The sequence below is a fragment of the Odontomachus brunneus genome, unplaced genomic scaffold (assembly GCF_010583005.1).
Source record: "Odontomachus brunneus isolate Ranch 3 - 2012 unplaced genomic scaffold, Obru_v1 Obru_scaffold_030, whole genome shotgun sequence".
Taxonomy (NCBI): Eukaryota; Metazoa; Arthropoda; class Insecta; order Hymenoptera; family Formicidae; genus Odontomachus; species Odontomachus brunneus.
This window is the reverse complement of record NW_022639480.1, coordinates 672,253-691,614: the sequence shown is the minus strand read 5'-3', so window position 1 is coordinate 691,614 and position 19,362 is coordinate 672,253. Positions and strand designations below refer to the sequence as shown.

The 19,362-nt window shown below is 39.8% G+C and overlaps 2 protein-coding genes across 9 annotated transcripts in view; both read right to left on the bottom strand.

The window, feature by feature from the left end:
* LOC116843229 overlaps nt 1-13,410 on the bottom strand; it is a 48,434-nt gene extending 35,024 nt beyond the window's left edge. The window contains exons 1-2 of the mRNA XM_032813475.1: nt 13,304-13,410; nt 12,641-13,220 (exon numbers count right to left, since the gene is read on the bottom strand). Of these exons, the coding sequence (XP_032669366.1) occupies nt 12,641-12,737 (97 nt within the window). The 5' untranslated portion in view covers nt 12,738-13,220; nt 13,304-13,410. The remainder of the gene's footprint in view (nt 1-12,640; nt 13,221-13,303) is intronic.
* Nucleotides 13,411-14,601: 1,191 nt separating this feature from the next.
* The window catches only part of LOC116843161 (uncharacterized protein CG5098), a 13,505-nt gene continuing 8,744 nt past the window's right edge, over nt 14,602-19,362 (bottom strand). For all 8 annotated transcript variants that reach the window (XM_032813326.1, XM_032813332.1, XM_032813327.1 and 5 more), the window contains exons 5-7: nt 19,094-19,275; nt 18,637-18,976; nt 14,602-18,487 (exon numbers count right to left, since the gene is read on the bottom strand). In XM_032813326.1, the coding sequence (XP_032669217.1) occupies nt 18,285-18,487; nt 18,637-18,976; nt 19,094-19,275 (725 nt within the window). In that variant the 3' untranslated portion in view covers nt 14,602-18,284. The remainder of the gene's footprint in view (nt 18,488-18,636; nt 18,977-19,093; nt 19,276-19,362) is intronic.

The following is a 19,362-nucleotide window of genomic DNA, read 5'->3' as shown; positions in this document are numbered from 1 at the left end:
AATAAATATTATCAAAATTTGGTTACTATTACTAAATGGTAGACGTAAATATAATACTTATTAATTAATTTAGTTCTGTAAAATAAATTATTTCTTTGACAGAAGTAAAATTTATTTACTTCCAGAATATATTTGGTAAATAAAACTTATTGAATAGTTGAGCAAAATAAGCGATTTTGTAATAGTTACAAAATTTTTGGTAGGTTCAACCAACCATCTGTAATAATAGATATTGAAACGATGTAATAGCTGCAAATGAATGAATTTTTCGTTGTGCTGCAACAAAACAAACTTATACTGATAACAAAATAGAACTCGTACCTACTGAATCTTTTAATAAGAATTTCATAATAATTATCAAATATCTGTTCATAACTCTCTCTCTCTCTCTCTATAAGATATTTCATATTAAATATTTAATATTAAGTAACTATTACACTAAATTATTTAATTAATGTTCCTGTGAATGCAATTACGTCATACTCCCGATCTATTAAATATTTGGTAATTATTATCACACTTAGTATTAGTTACTAAGGATTCAACGAATTTCTGTAACTAAATGCATTTTGTTATAGTTACCAGTCTTTTCTCTCAGTATATATATACTAATTTGTAAAGACGTCGGTGCTATAAAAGAGTAGACGCTGAAATCGTGAGATATTTGGAAGAATGAAATTTTTCAAAATATGTCGACGAATTTAGAAGTAAATATATGAAGATTACAGTAAGTATATGAAAATTATATATAATATGGTTAGATTTTAGGTTAGGTAAGAAGTCTAACACTACTGTATTCATAACATTAACCAAATGAATTGTATGCTGTACCAGACGGTTTGGTAAACGTATTTAAGTATTATTGTAATGCTATTTAAACAATGCGCTCACCAGATAATTTGGTATCATTGATTAAATATCTTGTTACACGATTATTCACCATATCGTTTGGTAAATCTAAATAGAATTCTGGCTACTATCATCAGACATTTCCCTCAGTGCTTTCATCGATAAAAGTGTCCTCTGATCCTTAAACGTGCCTTTTGCTAAGCCTCCTGATTATTTTCCAGTTTCACATTTAGAGGCACTTTTAAAAGGGACCCAGAACAAGGACAGAGCTAATGGAATGTTTCCGACGAGTTTTAGCGCGCTTAAAGCCTGACCTACGATAAGTTCTGTGCTTCCTGTTTCTCATTCTCTTCTTCTTCTGGCTTAAGGCTCAAGTTCAGAAGGAGATATAAAGAGAAAGGAACAGGAAGAGAGCACATTGTAGATCAGACTCGACGTAGCGCTAAATTTGAGCACTAAACGCGGATGCACACCTAGCTCGTTGGAGGTAATCTGACATTGCGTTAACGCGGCAGCGACAATTTCTCCACTTGAACCGAACCAACGCTAAGAGGATGTCCGCTGGCGATCCTCGCGATTATACGTGTCACTGGGTCGCAATACTCGCACGCAGAGCGCGAACCCGCGTAACTTCTGTCATTCCGTCCGACCGTGCGATGTAACAGAACGAACGGCACTTCTGCGATTACGCTAATTAAGAGAGACCTAGAGAACGACTCGATACGCGACACGACTGTGCGTCACACCGCATACGGTGCACGTCGCGTCGTCGTCCTCGTCGTCGTCGTCGTCGTCGTCGTTGAAGCGAGAAATTGAGAATCGACTCGCGCTCTATGTCGGATGTGCAATTATGCAAATGTGTGTATAGAAAATATACGAGATGTGTCGCGTCAGCGATGCACGTCGTCGAGGTGATTCGTTTCGTTTGAGCCACTGCGAATCATTCTGTGGCACGTCGCACCGTGAAATTGATATCCCCGCGACTATAATTCGAACAATTGAAAGAAATTCGTGTGGGACGTGGAGAAACGAGAAGCGGAAGGGTGTTAGCGATACACGTACACCAAGTACGACACGTCGGGTTTCGCGTCATTACCGAAAAGTATCGTTAATACGTAGTAAAAACGTAGTCCCCCTCGCGATCATAAGCCCGACATTAATAGTCGTTACTTGAAACTGGTCTCGCCTGAGATACTCAGATCTAAATTTAGAGTTGGAGCTTTTCGATTAAACCACAGGATATACGTGACATTATATTTGTGGTTGTAATTCAGAGAAATTCACATCTAACTATGGAGCCCGTGCTAATAATTATGTTATTGAAACTCGTCTCAAGTGAAGTAGTCTCAGGCTTGTATTAATAGTCGTTACTTGAAACTTGTCTTATGTGAAATACTCACATCTGAATTTAGAATTAGATCTGAGATTCTCAGCTGAATCGCAATTGTAAATTGTCACATATATAATTCAAATAAAAAGCTCTTATCTATAACTCTAAATTCAGATCAGAGTATTTCACATAAGACAAGTTTCAAGTAAGGACTATTAATACGAGCCTGAGTACTTCACTTGAGACGAGTTTCAAATAACATAATTATTAGATATTTTAGGCATAATTATTAGTACGGGCTCCATAGTTAGACGTAAATTCCTCTGCTGAATTGCAAATATAATGTCACGTATATCCTATGGTTTAATCGAAAAGCTCAGATCCAACTCTAAATTTAGATCTGAGTATCTCAGGCGAGACCAGTTTCAAGTAACGACTATTAATGTCGGGCTTATGATCGCGAGGGGTTTTTACCGTATTAACGATACTTTTCGGTAATGACGCGAAACCCGACGTGTCGTACTTGGTGTTTTGCTAACATCTTTCCGCTTCGTTTCTTCACGTCGTTTCTTTCAATCGTTTGAATTATAGTTCGAACAATTGAAATTGTCCGAATTATAGTTCAAATTGTTCGAATTATAGTTCGAATTATAGCGAGGATATCAATTTTCGGCCCCAAAATGGCTTAATCCCTTAATTGAGACAAGTTTCAAATAACAACTATTAATACGGACCTCAGGCCTGTATTAATAGTCGTTACTCGAAGCTTGTCTCGCGTGGGATCTCACCTGAAGCAAGCATCAAGTGACGACTATTGATACAGACCGCACACAGGCGCGATCATGCGGGTATCACGCGAGGTATCGCGTTGGTATCGCGAGCGATCGTTCCCAGAGACGACGTCGCGCGCGCGAATAATCGTCATAGCCGTGAAATTTTCGCCGAGCTGCGACTTTCGTTGCTCAAGGATGAACGATCGTCTCCGTGTGCGCCCGCTCTCTCGTTCCGCGAGAGTCGCGAAAGTGTTAACGAGCCGCGTCGCGAGACAACAGAACGGCTGGCTGTATGTGTGTTACGGAAAAAAATAATTTGCTGCAGCAGCAAACTAATTTCCTACATATGGACAGTTAAATATAATTCGCTGTGTTAGCTACTTTTTCTTTGCTGCAGGAACCTATTTTCTTACTATGATAACAAGAAAATCTGCTCTTACAACAAGAAAAGTGGCTAATTTGCTACAGATGGACAACTAAACATAATTTACTGCTTTAGCTACTTTTTTGTTGCAGTAACAGATTTCCTTGTTATTATAGCAAGGAAATTGGCTCCTGCAGCAAAGAAAAAAGTGGCTAATACAGCAAATTATGTTTAGTTATCCATATGTAGCAGATCTTTTTTTTCGTGTACGTACACGGAGAAAAGTAATTTTGCTCTTTTAGCAAAATCGTCGTTGCTACTGCATATTCGTAATGACATCAAAAAAATTTTGTCGATGTAACTAATTTTATGTTATCAGAGCAGAAGTTTCGTTGCCAGGATAGAAAAAATTTATTTATATTATTTGTCCTAAGAATCACGTTAATTTGTTATTGATGCAAAATAATGTATTCTTAGCAAATTTATTTGTTATCAGAGCAAAACTGCAACTGCTTGTATGAATCCATCATGATTCTTATAGCAAAATAATTTGTAGATTCAGCAAATTATATCCAGCAAATAGTGATTAGTACTCTTAGCAAATCTTTTTGCTGTCCATATGATAACGAAAAGATTTTGCTAGACCAGCAGAAAATTTGCTGGACCAGCAAATTATTGTTTTTCGTGTATATATGGAGAAAAACAATTTTGCTTTTTTAGCAAAATCGTCGTTGCTACCGCATATTCGTAGTGACATCAAAAAAATGTTGTCGACGTAACTAATTTTACAAATTATTCGTTATCAGAGCAGAAGTTTCGTTGCCAGGATAAAAAAAATTTATTGGATATATTTGTCCTAAGAATCACGTTAACTTGCTATTGATGCAAAATAATGTATCCTTAGCAAATTTATTTGTTATCAGAACAAAACTACAACTGCTCGTGAATCCATCATGAATCCATCATGATTCTTATAGCAAAATAATTTGTAAACTCAGCAAATTATATCCAGCAAATAGTGATTAGTACTCTTAGCAAATCTTTTTGCCATATAATAACGAAAATATTTTGCTAGACCAGCAGAAAATTTGCTAGATCAACAGAAAATTTGCTGGACCAGCAAATTATTGTTTTTCGTGTATACATGGAGAAAAACAATTTTGCTTTTTTAGCAAAATCGTCGTTGCTACTGCATATTCGTAATGACATCAAAAAAATTTTGTCGATGTAACTAATTTTATAAATTATTCGTTATCAGAGCAGAAGTTTCGTTGCCAGGATAGAAAAAATTTATTTATATTATTTGTCCTAAGAATCACGTTAATTTGTTATTGATGCAAAATAATGCATCCTTAGCAAATTTATTTGTTATCAGAACAAAACTACAACTGCTTGTATCCATCATGATTCTTATAGCAAAATAATTTGTAGATTCAGCAAATTATATCCAGCAAATAGTGATTAGTACTCTTAGCAAATCTTTTTGCTGTCCATATGATAACGAAAAGATTTTGCTAGACCAGCAGAAAATTTGCTGGGCCAGTAAATTATTGTTCTCCGTGTAGAATCGTGCTAATTACAAAAGCTCCAGGACCAATCTTCTCATCTGCTCGATAATGCTCGGTGGTTGGCTATATTGTCGGTTCTCTCGCACATTGAGCACGTCGCTCACAGGATGCTGCCGCTCAGCTCGCCGCGCGACGACGACGACGACGACGACGACGACGACGTCACGTTAGTGACGCGTGTCACACGCGGACCCCGGACATGCCCGACTGACACGCCACTCAAGGTGGAGTGAGAGGGGGAGAGAGAGGGAGAGAAAGAGAGAGAGAGAGAGAGAGAGCAATTTCGCGACGAGGAGAATGGGCGGCCGACGATATTACTATGGTGTAGTAATGTAATAACGCGGAGTAGCGTATTTGCGAATCGCACGCGCGCGCGCTCTAGCCGAGAGGAAGGAAGAGGTCGTGGATTGCGAAATTGTTCGCGGCGGAGTCGGAACGGTATCGCAAACAACAATGCACCGGAAGCCTACGGAGCGTGTTCCACCGGCGAGCCACCGGCGCTCGCACGACTCGAACGAAGAAGTTTCAGGCGACTTGTTGTTCGCGAACAGCACGGAATTCCAGACGGTGTTCCACTCGCCGTTCCTTTCGAACGTGGATATACCCGCCGCGCTATCCAGCCCTGCTTGAAATTCTGTTTTATCTGTTTCGAATCTATCTCACATCGATCGTGAAATCGCTCGTTTATATCGGTCCATTTTATCTATTTCAAGTCTGAAGTGAATTGTTGATGAAACCAATCGGTGAAAACTATCTATTCTGGCTATCTCGAGACTATCTGGAATCGTTAACCAAATCTATTCTATCTATTCTATTATATGTATATCTATTTTGTATCCGCTTAACTATCAAGCTCTACTTGAAATTTCATCTGTTTCGAGTCTGTCTCAAATCGACCACAAAATTTATCGATTATACAATCTACTTTGACTGTCTTAAATCTATTGTCGATGAAATCAGCCCATTGAAACTATCTCTTTCAGTTATTTCAAACCTATTTGAGATTGCAGACGAAATTTATGAGTTAAATAAATTCATTTTATCAAAAATTTCAAACAGGCTTAAAATAATTGAAGTGGATTGTTTTAATCGGTTGATTTTATCAGCAATTTTTAATAGACCCGAAACAGACTATAGTCGACCGATTTTATTATCGATTTAGAGTAGACTCGAAACAAACAAGATAGAATCTCAAGTGGTGCTCGATAGTTGAGCGGATGAATCGATCAAATCAATTTATTTCAAGTCTATTTTTAATCGACGTAAGACACGCTCGAGAATCGCGTTCCGCAATCAGACGCTCGCACCTTTTCGGTGATTTACTCCCGATGAAGAAAGATGAAGAGCAGGAGGAGTAAGAGAAGGAATGGCTTCCTCTCAGAATCGTTTTTCTTTGTAACAGACTACATGGTCATCGAACTTTCACTGGCCGCCGCGAAATGGCTCGCATTACCGCTCGCAGCGTGACTTTTACGCGAGCACCGTTATCGCCCTGGTCGCAATATCGACTAATCTCTGGTGAAATTTGCGCGCAGCACGGAGCGCTCATTAGAGTCTTGCAAAAAGACGAAAGTGAAAATCGCGGAAATTTACATGCGGCAGAGCGGCGCGCCGTAACAAGCATCAGAGCCGAGAGAATTGGTGCAAAAGAGATCGCGCTATTACCAACGTCGTGATTTCTTCGTGTTCGCGCGCAAAAGAGATCTCACAAGGAACATTAGGCAACTCAATAATTCAAAGAATTCTGAAACTTTGTGTGCAAGTAGAGTAGTTCATCCGTAACACAAAACTATTTTTTGTTCGTGCGGAATTACAGTTTTAGGGGGTGAAACACCCCTTTGAAAAAAAATCGGTTTTTTTCTTTTGAAGCGAATATCGTCGAAACTATGAGAAATAGAAAAAATTTTCCAAGTGAAAATTGAATGATTTCAAAAATACTTTAGAACTATAATAAAAAAAAATTTTTTAATAGGGGTGGGGTTGGGGTATACAATAAACGATTTAAAAATATTTTTTTATTATAGTTCTAAAATACTCTTGAAATCATTCAACTCTTACTTTGGAAAATTTTTTCTACATAGGTTTTTAAATATTAAAGAAAATTGTTACATATATGATTGTATACCATAATGCACAAATTTTCATTAATTAATATCTAAAAATTTATGTGGTCATTTGCAAGATGGTAGAGGACTTTTTTGTTCAGTTTGACTGAATGAATAAGTATACAACGGCAGACGGCGCCACTGCAGCTCGTCTACCATATCGCGCGTGATCATTCACCAATCTTTTTTAATTAATATCTCGATTATTATTACGAATATCGCAAAACGGCGATATTCGTAATTATTACGAATATCACACAGGACTTTCTTGCTCATCTCAATCCGTTCTACGTTCTCACAAAGGGTCATCATGGAGATCTGAGACACCCTATATATATTAGCTAATACACCCACACACACATACACACACACACAAACTTTTACTATGAAAGCAAGAAAATTTGTTCCTGCAGTTAATATTTTTAGTTGTCCATATATTAGCAAATCTTTTTTTCCGTGCAAACATTGCGTTAAAACTCGGCTAAGATAACACAGAATGAACGACTGCGAATCGAAAACTTCCTGTTTCCGCAATCGAGTTCTCACCTGGTCCCCAGGCGAGATTCAGTTACGGAGTAAAGGTGCCAGACACGCAGAAAAATTGAAACAGTAAGATGTAAGTGGCAAAAAAATTGACCAGTCACGATCGATTATTCTTCGACGATAAAAAGAACCGTCGACTGTGATCAATCAATTTTCTTGCTGCTTCAGTTTTTCTATGTTCTGCTCCCGGCCTAATTGTCTGCGGTTGTCTAAGCAGATAGTGAGAACCAGCTTTAACGCGGCGCAAGTTAACGACATAATCCCACCGCGCAACGGAATGCCACCGATCGACGTCGTAACAAGGTGAATACGCCACCGAGTGCATAGTCGTTACTTGAAACTCGCCTCAGGTGAGATACTCAGATTTGAACGTAGAGAATTAGAGATGTGAATCTTTCAGCTGAATCGCGATTGCAAATATAATTTCGCATATGTTACATGGAAGATTCAAATAAACAATTCAAATCTAACTTTTAAGCTCGTTAAATCGAGTTTAAGCTCGTTAAGCTCTTAATGGTCGTTACTTAAAACTTTGTCCTACATGAAACATCCAAATCTAAGTTTAGAGTTAGATGAAGATTTCTTATTTAAATTATATAATGTGACATTAGATTTGCAATCGAGATTCAGCTGAGAAACTCAAATCTAACTCTAAATTAAAATCTGAGTGTCTTACCTGGAGCAAGTTTCAAGTAACAACTATTAAGGGGATACTGAAGCTGAAAACACTACCGACAGAACACTGACATTTTTCTGCAAAGTTTACGTCGTTGGTTAGGCAGAATTACAAATGCTTTTACGCAATAAAAGTATGTGCAAAAATAAATAGGAGTATTGCTCCATATATGACGAAAACAAATAAAAAATTTGTAATGTAAAATCTCAAGCTATCAGTTAGATGCGAAAGTGGAGCAAGTTCTTTAAAATTTTTCTATTTGGAGCATCCACATTTTCGGTATGTACAAGCTGCGGAACTTTTCAATTAGGCAAATATTACGCTAACTAACAGCTTGAGATTTTAAAAATTTAATTGTTACATGAGCAATGCTCCTACTTATTTTTGCACGTACTTTCATTGCGTAAAAGCATTTGTAATTCTGTATAACGAAATGTAATTTGTAATTCTGTGTACACAGAGAAAAAATGTACTAAATTTCAAAAAACGTTTGTTTGGATAGTACTGTGAAGATATTTGTTTAAATTAAGTAATTATTTTCTAAAATTAAAGAAACAAATTTATATTTAAAACTTCTTTATTTAATTTTAGAAAATAATTATTTGATTTAAACAAATATCTTCACAGTACTAGCTAAACAAACGTTTTTTTTAATTTAGTAAATTTTTTTCTCAGTGTAATACGACGTAAATTTTACAGAAAAATGTCAGTGTTCTGTCGGTAAAGTTTTCAGCTTCAGTATTCCTTTAATACGGACCTAAATTCCCGAGTATCTCACGCAGGACAAGCTTCGAGTAATAACTGTTCCATATCGGAATCAAGTGCGTGCTATGCGAGGGCGAAGGTGAGGGCGAGGAGAAGAAGGTGGAGAGATCGAGTTCGCTTTTCTACTCACTTACGTCACACACCGTCGGTGCGGTGTGTGCTATCGAGCGCGATTAGGTCGATGTGTCCGTCTTGTTTGTGATGAAGTGAAAGGACGAGAACTGTTTTCGCGTCGCGTCTCTCGCGGATACGAGCCGACGCGAACTTCTAGAACAACGCGCCGTGATCGCGGCCCTGACCAGCTCAGACCGACATTGCACGCAGCTTGGATTATCAGATCCGACGATTCGCGCAAATATCCGTTACATCAAGGCGGCCGAATCGGATTTTACCGCCTTGAGTCGGTTTTCTCCAGTCTGAAATCTGCCAGTTTGTTTTCTTTCTTTACTGTTTTTCGTTTTTCTGCTCAAAACGTAAACTTGCTGTATTAATAGTCGTTACTTAAAACTTGACTCAGATTTGAGTTGAAAATTAAATGTGAATCTTTCAGCTGAATTGCGATTGTGAATATAATCTCACATACATTACGGAAGATTCAAAAGTAGAAAGTTCAAACCTAACTCTAAATTCATATCTGATTATCTCACATTTTCAACCGACTCAGACAACAACTTTCATTCAAGAGATTAAGACTCTCACTCTCAACTGTACTTCATTGATAAGAGAGAGTCCACACAGAATAAGGATTTACGTGGTCGCCATTTTTCGAGAACTGAGGATTCATATCCGTAGGAAATTACTGTCCCGGACGGATCGCGCGATGGCCGAGAGAAATTGGCGCATTTAGCGAGGCGAAAGATTACAGTTGTAGACGGCGAGATAGCACCTCACGGGATTAGTTCGCGCGCTGTCGTGTCCCGAGGTAGCTCTGAAAGACGACGACGTAATCACTTTTCAGCGTCATGTACTCAGCGTAGTCGTCGTCGTCGAGCGAAGCGAACACCGGGAGAGGATTTCTGGTGCGATGCACCTGCGAACTCGCGAGAGATAGATAAAGAGAGAGAGAGAAAGAGAGAAAATGCTTTATGCAACAATTAGCGGTAGTCGAGACGGTTGGTGCTGACCGCCGATGGTCAACGCGCTTCTTCGAGAAAAGGGACGCGGCGTCACGCGCCGAGTGCCACCGTCGTCTTCCACAAAGGTAGAGACCGCAGTAAATAATACGGCGACTGAATAATACACGACGCTTCGTCCGCCGAATTACAAGGAGAGCCATAAGGACGACGGGTAGTGCCACGAATTAAATTCTGCTTACCTCACTCTAACCTCAAGTGCTCCGGAATCGGAGACATTCCTCATCTCGCGGGGCAGCGGGAGAGAAGAAACATCCGCCGTGTTCTGCTCGGCACATCGGCGGACGTCTCCCGCGATTATTGTGCAACGCGCTCGTGTGAAACGCGAGCGTGAGGCAGTTCCAATTCGAGAGGTCACGTGAAACGCAGGACGGAACTGCTGAACCGGGGATGATTGCGCGACTCTTGCCGCGCGCGCATAACGAAGCAACGTTACTCGAGGACGTCGAGCGAGAGGATACACCGGGACGGTTATTAGTAATTACGGACGCGCACGGTCTCTTAATTTAGGCGAGCCGTTAAACACGCGAGCACAATGGCGACTTCGAACGCGAGATCGACAGTCGCCGCGAATCGATGGCGCGCCGATCGACAGCGGATCGATATCACGGAAGTCGATCGCGGTATCGATGGATCTGCTCTTCGGAGCTGCACCGAGTTGCACCATTCGCACTTAAATACGAGCAGCTAAGGGCCGTAACACACAGAAAAACTTAAGCAGTAAGCAAATTGACCAATCACAGGTATTGATTCTTCTTACGGTCCAAGAATCAACGACTGTGATTGGCTAATTCGCGCTTACTGCTTACGTCTTACTGCTTAAGTTTTTCCATGTGCCACCAGCTTAAGGATCGTTTTCACTAAGCTATAGTTAAACTAACTGTTTTACTAATTTCGCAGGATTCCAACTGAAGTTGCTGTTGGAGAATAAATGGAAAGTGAGCAGTTATGAATGTGGGTTAGCCACGCTACAGTTAAGCACAAAAATACACCTTATACTGAGGGAAAAATTACCTTAAAATCAACAAATATTTCTTTGATGGGTCCCCATTAACATATTCAAGTCTAAATTCTCTTTATTTAAACCAAATGTAAAATTGTTTACTTAAATCAGATAAACAACATTTAATTTAAAAAAAGAGAATTTATACTTAAGTAAAAATATACTTAAGTAAATATGTTAATGGCATAAATCAAAGAAATATTTGTTGATTTTAAGATAATTTTTCCCTCAGTGTAACCAAATTTTCTATCATATTAAGGGGATGCTGGTGCTAAAAACTTACATTTTTTTTACAAAGTTTACGTTGTATTTCTTGTATAGAATCACAATTCTCTACTTTTACGCAGAGAAGATACGTGTGAAAATAAATAGAAGTATATACGACGAAAACGAAAAAAATGTTTAATATAAAATCTCAAGCTATCAGCGTAATATTTTTGCCTAATCCAAAAATTTCGCAGCTTGTGCATACCGAAAGTGTGAATGCTTTAAACAAGATTACTAATACGGTTAGTTACTCAACTACGCAGTTTGGTCAAAGTGGCCCTAAATATAGTGATCTTGAATATTGCGACGCTTTTTCTCGATGAGTTTCGTAACACGTACCGTATTCAACGGGGGAGAATTTGTTTCTCCATAATTCTCGGAAAATATGTTCTCCCCTCGTATATGGAATGCGTTATAAATCACATCACTCGGAAAAGTATCGCTGCACTCAGACCGTCGACTGTTCCCTGCACTTGGCGCTTGATGGAAAAGAGAAGAAAAGTTCGCAAAGTACTTCGAAAAGTGCAGCCGTAGAGAACACGTAATTTCCGACGGCGCTGACGTCAAATGAACTAACTGTGCCCGAGATACCTCGCTCGAAAATGAAACAACCGAGTGAACGATCGCGCAATCGTGATTGAGGGTCGACAATATTTTCCTTCTTTTTCACACACTCAGCACAACGTTTCCAAAACGAGGTGACGTGCCGTCGCGCGCTTCGCACGTCAAACAACAAGTATCATCAGTCGGCTGAATCGCTGGCGCAAATAATGGCGCGCAATAGGAGGACGCGCGACAAAACCGCCATGCGACATTTCGTCGCGCGGTTCGTCTCCCCGCGAAAATACACAAACAGCAAGAGTTCTGTCCGCTCATTCGTTCGATCGTGCGAGCGGACATCCCACGTGCGTACAGTGGATTGCAAAACGGCGTCATGAAGTTGGAAACTCAGCAGACTGTGTCACAATTTGAGAGCCATTATTAACGCGATGGACTTGCCTAATAATTACATTATTAATTATCGTTATTATTGATTGTTGTTATTATCATTATTATTATTTATTATTCCTAATTAATTATCAATAACATTATTATTATGTAAAAGTCGGTCGATAATAACTCTGAAGTTTGAGTCAGAATTTCGGTCAGAGTTCTTCTAACTTCGCGGTGTTTGAGCAAATGTTTTGCAACCCACTGCACGCACACACGTCACGGCAAGTGTCAAAACGCAGCGGAGCAGGCTCCGTATATGTTTTCTGCTTACCTAGCGTTTCTTCATCCTGTGCCCGGCTGTAATCCGCGAGACAGGCGAGGAACGCGGCGAGGAACTGCAGCACCAGTAGCGTCGTCGGATCACTCATTTCGCGTCGACATAATTTCCCCGGTGCGACGGTGCAGTATGAGAGAGTGAGAGATGTATCACGAGGCCTCGTGCGCGATCATAGTAATCGCGTGCTCGGAGCTGACTCGCGCGCTAACGGACGGCACAAGCGACGTCACAACCGCCTCGCGTGACGTTTCGCTGCGTACTGAGGAGCGCTAGCGACACGCGCGCGCGCGGAAGGGGAAGGGGGGGCGCGACAGTCGGAGCCGCCGCGGCGCGACGGCCGCGCCACCACGCGCCGCTGCTCGTTACTACTCGCCGGCGGAGCTCGTAGAGACGATAACGATATCGAGAGGCAGCCTTAAATGCACACTTTGTTTCCAGGCACGTCTCGACGGGAACTCGATTCTTCATCTTTCTGATGTTGCGATTCGCAACATCGGCTCGAGAACGGATGTTCGTTTAGCAGTAGTAATTGGGAGCAGTCCATTCCTCGTCCATTCAATCCTCCGTCGTGACGCTTGAAAATAAAAGATATCTTTAATTACCGTTGAGACGTACTGCGAGAATAAAGACATCCTCCGATGTGGCGTGGAATCTTACTTGTGAAAGTAAACAACCCGGCCGAGTTGGCCTCGTGCTATTTGAAAACAAAGGTCCGCTTGACTTACTGTCGAGTCGTATTTCCGATCTCGAATCGTCGTTGAAGAAAGTGGCGCCTCGTAGTGAAGACTTTGAAACTAACTTTACGCGTCATTGGTTAAGAACTATCGGGTCTGAGGAACCCTTTGTTATTGTAAGATCCGTTATTTCCCTGACTAACGGGCCCACCTACCGCCACCTGACGGAGTCGATTATGAAACTCGTAGCCAAAATTGAGTCGGTAAAAAAATGGTTCGAGTCTTGAGCGCGGCGTCAATCTTTAGAGTCCCAAAGTCTTATTTGTAAATAAAACTCAACAGCTGTTTAAAATTTCCATCTATATTTATATTATTAAAATAAATAGATCATTGTGTGTTAACAGATTACGGTAAAGTCTAATACAACGGTGAGATTATTACAAATCAGATCTTAATCAGAATCAGAAAGTTCACGCGGCAGTTGATTTCTTCCTCCTTTGTAAAATTACAAAAAATAAGTTTGTAATTGTCAGCAAGCTTTTCTTTCTTTCAGGAGTGTCTGGTGTGAAAATCTTACATCGTAATTATGAGCGCGCTCACACGCGAATCGGTCGAAAGTTATCGTCGCTATAAAAAGGTCCTGCTGTTCGGTCTTACAATACTGTAACGGTCATCGGGAATATATTCAGGAGTGACTCTCGCCTACAATGTCTCACAGCACACACACATGTATATCGTGTTTTATTATTTATTGTATTTATATTTTACACAAAGATGTATACTTAATTGTATTATTGTATTGATTTCAAATACAATCTGCCGATTTTCTCTACCATTCCGTAATTATTAAATAGAGTTTAACTGATATCTCTCTTAATGATCACTAATATTAAACCAGGTCACAAAAAAGTGGTACATCTATTCGACTTGAGAGAAGAGAAAGATACGAAGGACAAAAAGCCGAAGGGAAGAGTGAAGTGTGGAGGAGGGAAAGAGCGGGGGAAGCAGGGGAGGGCAGACGGGGAGATGGGAGTGAAAAGTTGTGAGAGAAACGAATAGACCGTGAAGCAAATTAGTCTTAAAACATACAAAGATACGAAATAATAAAGCGATAATCCTAATCCTCTTTGCTCTCGCCTTTTGAAAACGAAACATAAGAAATACGTCGATTTGCCACTGCCAATCTTTAAGCAATCGTTATTAACGATTGCGCTACTAAACTCTCCTCTCACATCCGCGCGTATCGTGACAACGCGTGGTCAGGTTTTCTATGTGTTTTTCTTTTTTTTGTTTACTTTACAGATTTATCTTTTATACAAATTACTTAGGCATTGTGATATTCAGGTTTGTCCTCTGCGCTTGACTATTCTCGTCCTTGACACGTCTTAACACGCCATCCCATCCTCCGCTCTTACACGCTTTTCACCCGTCAACAGTGCAATTTACAAGCCGAGCTTATATTTCATTTATACAAGTCGAAACGGCAAATACGCGAAACATTTTTCCCCACAGCGCAAAAATTCCCTCTCTCCCTTCCTCTCGGTCACTATTCTCGAGCGACTCAAGCGAACCGATTCTGCATATACATGGAGAAGAAAGAGAAAAAGAGATCGTACATTATGAGAAGTCCTTCTTTCTTTTTCTCTCTCTCTCTCCCCTTCCCTCTTGAATTTTTTGTCACTCGACGCGACAATTTATTTAGAGATTTATCTATTCGCAGCAGAGACGGATCTACAAAGTGGTGTGTACAACGTTATATTTACCGACTCGCTACAAAAATTCTATGCACTGTACATGAGGACCGCTCTGTGTACGCAGAATTTTACGTGACGAAGATGAACGATAAAGTCTGCGACCTTGTCTCATTCTGGAAATTTTTTTTCATCCATCCGTGTGCCTTTTCACTCTTTCTTTATATCACAAGTAATGATTAATATTACAGATTTATCCTCTCTATAAGATAAAATTTTGTCTCCCTTTCATACACAATCGTAGAATATAAGCGTTTCGTTTACAATTCAATGTTTTCATTTAATTACACTTATGCGGCATTTCCTTCTCTTTTCTTGAGGCTACGTCGTCTTTGTTTATACAAACAGCTTTAAACGTCCAGGAGCGTCGAAATCGCGTGTCAAGAAAAAAAGAATAAAAACTAAGAGGCCTCGTGTTACTCTTCTTCAAAGTGTTGAATGTGTGTTTCATCGAGCTTTTATTACTATTATTCTTAACACAAAAAAAAGTTTATGCATCTAAATAAAATTCTTTCTGAGATATTTTTTTACATTTGTTACTATGCACGATATATACAAAGAATTTTTTACGCTCAATAATCTGGATCTCTCTCTCTCTATATATATATATATATATATATATATATATATATAAATATATATAAATACATATTTATACATTTAAATATATATTTATATATATAAACTATATAGTTACTATTTAAAAATGATTATACTTAATTTTACGGGCTCTGTGCTGTGGGAGAAGATGTGACGACTATTTTCAATATATATACTTGTGTGTGTATGTGTAATATATTTATACGTATATACATAACTAATATATATGTATATTCGTATACTACATACACATATAATCTATATACGTATATATACCATCCCCTACATAAATGTATGTACATATTATATCTCTATATAATATTTTTATACAATTTTCCTGATTTTTTTGCTAGTTCTCCCTGAAGCGACAAGAGAATCGTTAGTGTTCTTACACATTCGTCATAGCAAAAACTTATGTTTCTCTCTTCCTCTCTCTCTCACACACACACACACACACACACACACACACTCTCTCTCTCTCTCTCTCTCTCTCTCTCTCTCTCACGCTCTTATAAAATACGATGAGAACGGTGACAACGATTATAGCAAAGAAAACTGCAATATTGATGTACCAAAGAAAAATGAAATATAATAATATGCATATACAAATCAAATTCTGTGACACTGCGTAGCTATTTCAATTAAAAACCGCCAACACAGTAAACATTACAAATGATGTGAGTGTTAGTCACTGGTATTTTACGCGCGCATCGAAGATGGTATAGTGACAGCGAATGTACATCGTACAAAACATATATCACCGAGTACAATGAGATGTGTTCTTTGTTATATTACATTTAGATACATAGGGGTAAGTCTTACAAGTGTTCTCAGCTTAAGAAATCACAATGCGACCTCGTCCAATGCGAGCATAAGAAATATCTCTCTCTCTCTCTCTCTCTCTCTCTCTCTAAAAAAATCATAAATAATCAAATACGGCTTCTGCGGGAACGAAATACAACCCGCTTCATCATGTTTAGAGAAATCGTCAGTTCATGTTAATACGCAAGATCATGAACAAATCAACACTGGCGTCATAAAGGGCTTCTACATAAAGAAATATCAATAAAAGTATAGCAAAAAGTGATGAGCATTCTTTAAGTGGACGATCGTGTGCGTGTTGCGTGCGTACGTGCGTGTGCTTGTTTGTTGAATGTGTAGCTGTGTGTGTGTGCGCGCGTGTACACATAATTAATGATTTATAACAATGATTTATACAACGACACGATAAAACAAATACAACATATATAAATTAATTGCAACGCCAGGTACACGCCAGGTTCCGTCACAAAGCACATGCATTCTCGCGACTATACAAACAAAGATACAAATGTCTCTGAGTCGAATGAATTCTTGAAACATAATTACGCGATACACGTCTCGATAATATAATTCTTTTATTTCTCTCTTCTTGTATGTACAAACAGTTCTTTTTCACTTTTTACACTTATCAGAGAACACTTGCCTGCACACATGCTTATGCTCGAGTCTCATGCAAAAGAAAAGACAAAGAATATTCAATTTCCGCTTACTGATTTAAGTTTTTTTTTTTATCGCGTTTATGCAGATCCAATTTCGACGGCTGTCGTACCATCGTTTTTACAATTTTCAAGTTCGATAACGTTCGTTACAATATGCCCTATGTATGCGCTCCTGTGTACAATGATGTTGTTAAGAAAGTTTGTAGTGTCTTAGAGTTTCGTAAAGGTGAGTAAAAAAGCAAACACTTTTTCTTCTGTCTGTCTCCTCCTCATTGTTCTTCCTGTTCTCTTTTTTTCGTTTTTTCTTTTTTGATTATCATTGATTCCTCGATAGCGATCAGTCTATTCTACAGATTCAAAATTAAAAAAATCTTGCTTTTCTTTTTATATTAAGTCGAAAAGGCCACTGTTCAAGGCCACAGGCCAAGAAAATCAATTAAATTCACAATCATTGAGAAGAATTTCTATTTCTTCACCTTCGCGCTCGTGCCGCACATTTCATTTATTTTGCAATTTTTATTTATAATAGCGATCCCGTATTAGACACCTTGTACATTGGAAGGTTTTCTTATTTTTTTTCTTTCTCGAGCATACTGGTTCTATGTCTGAAAATTAGTATAATCGCTCTCACATTTATACTTTCACCCTCCAGGATACACTTATGCATCAAAACGATACACAAAGCGTCACTTCAAAACATCCCGCACTCGTTTGCCAAATGAGAAAATTAAATTCTATCTGTTAGAACAGAGAGGAATATAGAGTATCGATTCATCGCGCGCGCGCGCGTTAGACCTATTTATTTGTAAGTTTCATCAATTACTTCGCTGCTAATTGTGGTATTCTTACGTTCCGATCACAACGCAATTCTTGTCGCACACGCGAGCGATTGTGTCAATCACACGATGAGAGAATGTTTTGCTCCACGCTTTGTCAACTAGAACATACCTTACTAACTAGTAAGGCTATCTTCTTCAGTCATGAATGAATTTATATATTTAGTCCCTTACATTGTGTTATTGCCCATTATTCGGTGCATTCTAATTAAAGCCGGATCCTCACATGATATAATGAATACGACCTAAATCCACATTACAACCTATACAACGCTTGTCGGGGACTCACCGGTGTTTCACGTGACTCGATGAAGGTTGCACTTAGGTATGTACTGATTCGTGTCGAGGTGCCAACCTTTCGTCAGCGCGCACGGATAATGCGAGACGACCTTGCAACCTCGCTTCACGCAGCCGATGTTCGCGCCCGTCAAACCGCAGGAACAGCATATCGATTTGGCGGCGTCCCACACCGCTTCCTGCAGCCCCGTCACTCTACCACCTGCAAAGAAAACGTAATTGTTGCACCACGCCAGTCACTGATCGCCATTAGTCGCCATTTTCTACCGCTTCTTAGACCTTAACAGCTTCGAAACATCTCTAAACGCTTTGCGTATCTGTTAACGTATCCTCAACGTTTCCAACACTCACCCGCCATGTAAACCCCAGCCGCCCACACCGCGCACTGTTCGTGAAGCCACACTTCCCAGCGTTGCTCCTCACCGGGAAGCATGGTCATGCCCGTGAACATGGCGTTTGTGTTACTCTCGACGGAGTTCCGTTTCTTCTTGCCCATCTTGGCGGAGAACTGGTCAGCGAGACCTGCGTACCTCAAGCTCCTCTTGTTCTTACCGCCCTTCTTCTGCTCTCTGGTGATCTCTTGCTCATCGGCGGATAGAATTCCATCCTCTAACCGTTCCTTGCCGTCCTCTAATCGATCCTTGCCGATCAAGTACGGTCCAAACAAGTCGCCCGATACACCCGCCGGGACCTGTTGCGCACGCATTGGTAACATCAATAGCAATAATTCATGGAACATCTTTTCTATCGTATTTTCTATCGCGTATTACCTCATGACATACAAAAATTATTCGGGAAGGACACCTACCGTGTACGTGCCAGTAGCGATATGCGGTCCGGCCAAGTTCGGATGCGGTCTGGACGGATCGCCGGGTATAACGGAGTGTGGGCCCTGTTTACAGAACACGCAGACCCACGTCGAATCTGGTGTATGCGCGTCATATCGCGACGACAGAGTCGAACTGAAGAGGCCCGCGTTGTTGACTCTACCTGCAGACAAACGTGGGTCTTAGAGTTGAATTTTTTTGCAAGTACAAGATGTACGCATACTTCCAGATAAGATAAGACCCCCCCCCC